The 3169-nt window shown below is 49.6% G+C and overlaps 1 protein-coding gene across 1 annotated transcript in view; it reads right to left on the bottom strand.

Moving 5' to 3' along the window:
* PDE4DIP (phosphodiesterase 4D interacting protein) overlaps positions 1-2880 on the bottom strand; it is a 105616-nt gene extending 102736 nt beyond the window's left edge. The window contains exon 1 of the mRNA XM_011972474.1: positions 2438-2880. Within this exon, the coding sequence (XP_011827864.1) occupies positions 2438-2578 (141 nt within the window). The 5' untranslated portion in view covers positions 2579-2880. The remainder of the gene's footprint in view (positions 1-2437) is intronic.
* Positions 2881-3169: the final 289 nt, after the last annotated feature.

The raw sequence follows: 3169 nt of genomic DNA, 5'->3' as shown, positions 1-3169 counted from the left end.
CATCTGATTCAAGTTTTAAAAAAAAAAAAATCCTGGCGGGGCGCAGTGGCTCACGCCTGTAATCCCAGTACTTTGGGAGGCTGAGGTGGGCGGATTACCTGAGGTCAGGAGTTCGAGACCAGCCTGGCCAACATGGTAAAACCATGTCTCTGCTAAAAATACAAAAGTTAGCCAGCTGTGGTAGCAGGCGTCTGTAGTCCCAGCCACTCAGGAGAATCACTTGAACCCAGGAGGCGGATGTTGCAGTGAGCTGAGATTGTGCCACTGCACTTCAGCCTGGGTGACAGAGTGAGACTCTGTCTCAAAAAAAAAATAGAAACAAAAAACAAAACTCCTTTCCCTCAAATTACCTAAGAAATTGTCCTTTCCTTCTTTGCCTTGAAGACAGTTAATGGGGAAAGTTCCTCCCTGTGCACAGTGAACAAATCCATTCACTATTCCTACCCTAAGGCAAATCCTCCCACACATCCTCCATCTCTCGCAATCTCTCTGTTACCAGCCCTCACTTGGCAATATCCTTCTTGACTCCTGGCAGCTCCAATGAGGGACACTCATTATATAGCTACATAAAAGATAAAAGGTGAATACGGACCAACTTCTGGAAAATTTGGACTTAAAACATGGAAACGCAGGAGAGACAGGAAATAGGGTTAAATCCCCCAGATTTAGCTATACATGTTAATTGAATTTACCAAATAATCATTTGGGGCTCATAGACACCAGCTATTCCCCTGATCCAAGATGTTATCTAGCAGCCTGTAATGCTTCCCAGTCATCCTCTTGACAGGACAGGGCACACATAGAAAATGATATTTGTATAGTCCTCTGGGGTAAACAGTTGGAGAGTTAGAATCTCTGATAAGCTCAGAAGCAACCAGTCCCCAGTCACTTGGGCCACTTCAGGTCCTGCTTGTCCAGACACAGAGAGGACTGAGGAAACCAATATTGTGGTGACCAGCTATGAGGCTTAATCTTCATAACCCATAGCCCAATGTCCTCTTACCAAGGTGTTGTCCTATCTCACCCACAGCTCAGCCAATCCAGTAGGTCTTCCTTCCCCATCCCGATCACTGACCCGTCAATCAAGATAGCCCTCCCATCCAAGGAAGCGGCCATTTCCCCTCCCACTCCACCCAGGCCAACTGCTATCCCACAGGTTACTCTCTTCTTCATTCTAAGGCAAGCTATTCCAAAGACTAAAAATGCCTAAGATTCTGTCTTAAAAGCTTATCTGCATAGTGATCTTCAAAAGCAAACATGAATTTCTCAAGGAACAGAAACACCCTTAGCCCCTGCCCTTTTCTCCATAGCATCATTCTCTGTCCCACCAAGCTGGAGCTGGGAAGGGCCTTTCTCTGGGAGAGGTATGACCTGGAGATGGTCCGCTTCAGAGCCACCTCAGGGATCTTGCTTAAAAATGCACATTTTGCCAGGCAAAGTGGCTCATGCCTATAATGCCAACAACTGCGGAGGCTGAGGTGGGAGGATCTAAAGGCCAGGAGTTTGAGACCAGCCTGGAAAACATAGTGCCAGCCCTTTGGTACGATTTTTTTTTTTTTTTTTTTTTTTGAGATAGAGTCTTGCTCTGTCACCTAGGCTGAAGTACAGTGGTGCAATCTTGTCTCACTGCAACCTCCGCCTCCTGGGTTCAAGCAATTCTCCTGCCTCAGCCTCCCAAGTAGCTCGCACTACAGGCACGTGCCACCACACCCGCTAATTTTTGTATTTTTTTTAGTAGAGATGGGGTTTCACTGTGTCGGCCAGGCTGGTCTCAAACTCTTGACCTCAAGCCCTCTCTCTGCCTTGGCTTCCCAAAGTGCCGGGATTACAGGCATGAGCCACTGTGACCTGCCAACATTTTTTTTTTTTTTAATTATCTGGGCCTGGTGTCCCGTGCCTGTGGTCCCAGCTGCTCAGGAGGCTGAGCCAGAAAGCATCATTTGAGCCCAAGAGTTGGTGGCTTCAGCGCTATGATGGTGACACTGCACTCCAGCCTGAGCAACAGGGCAAGACCTGTTTCTAAAATAAATAAATAAATTTTAAAAATGCAAATATCCACCCCAGCCCCACCCTCTAACCCCACCTTCCCCCAAATTACTAAATCGGAATCCCTAGGGTGAGGCATGGAATCTACATTTTAAACCAGCTCCCAAGGTGATTGTTCCGCACCATTCCACGTCAGAGTTTGAGAGAGCCTCTGATTTATTCCGGCCCTCTTTCTTTACAGAGAAGGAAAGCAGAAAGCAGGCACCAGAGAGGTGAAATGAGCTTGTCCAAGGTCACAGGTTGTTAAGGTGACCAGAGCTGGAGGAAACCCCATCTCTCTCGCTGACTAGAACAGCGCCAGCTAGGAAGAGCCTGGAATAGCGACCGACTGGCAGGCCAAACCGTCCCCTGCCCCTGCCCCTGCCCTGGAGAAGCGGGCCCCTGCACTCACCCTCTTGTAGATGTCCTCCCGGCTGGCCTCATACTTCTGTTGCATGCGCTCCTCCAGGAAGTAGATGCGCAGCTTGAGGCTGAAGTTCTCCTTCTTCAGGTCATTGAGGTGCTGGGACAGAGTGCGATATCCATTAGACATGATGGGCAACCCATGGGGAGGAGCGTGCCCGATTGCCCCCTCAACCCAGGAACATGGCGCAGCTGCACCGCAGCATGAAGCCAGCCGGCTGGGACGCTGCTGAGGCTGCGGACCGAGAGGCTGGGGCTATGGCGACATGGCCCCTATTGCTGGAGCTCTCTCCGGGACTCAGGACTGGGCTCACTGCTCTGGGTGCTGGAGCGCAGCACACTTTCCTTTTTTACCTCAGGGAGATATTTGTGGAATCCCTGACAGAGGAACATACTGCGTGAACTCAGACACAAGTGGTGTAACCCGACTCCAAGCCAGGACTCTGCTGTCACCCTCCTGGAGCCTCCCAGGCCCAACTGTAGGCAGTTGACAGCTTCTCGGAAAGGAGAGAATGACCCCCAAGAGCTTCCAGGAAAGGCGGAGGGGAGTAATTCAAGGTGACAGTGAGGTTGCAAAGAAGAGAAGGAAATAAAGGGTGGGGAGGGGGTATTTAAGTGACTTGTGGCTGATTTGGACTATAAGACCAAAAGGTGTGTGGCCAGAAGCAAGAAATAAGGTTGCTATAGAAAACACCACATGTACATAAAATGGCCCACAAAA

The sequence above is a fragment of the Mandrillus leucophaeus genome, unplaced genomic scaffold, assembly GCF_000951045.1.
Source record: "Mandrillus leucophaeus isolate KB7577 unplaced genomic scaffold, Mleu.le_1.0 Scaffold1292, whole genome shotgun sequence".
NCBI classification, from domain to species: domain Eukaryota; kingdom Metazoa; phylum Chordata; class Mammalia; order Primates; family Cercopithecidae; genus Mandrillus; species Mandrillus leucophaeus.
This window is presented reverse-complemented; position numbering and strand designations above follow the sequence as displayed.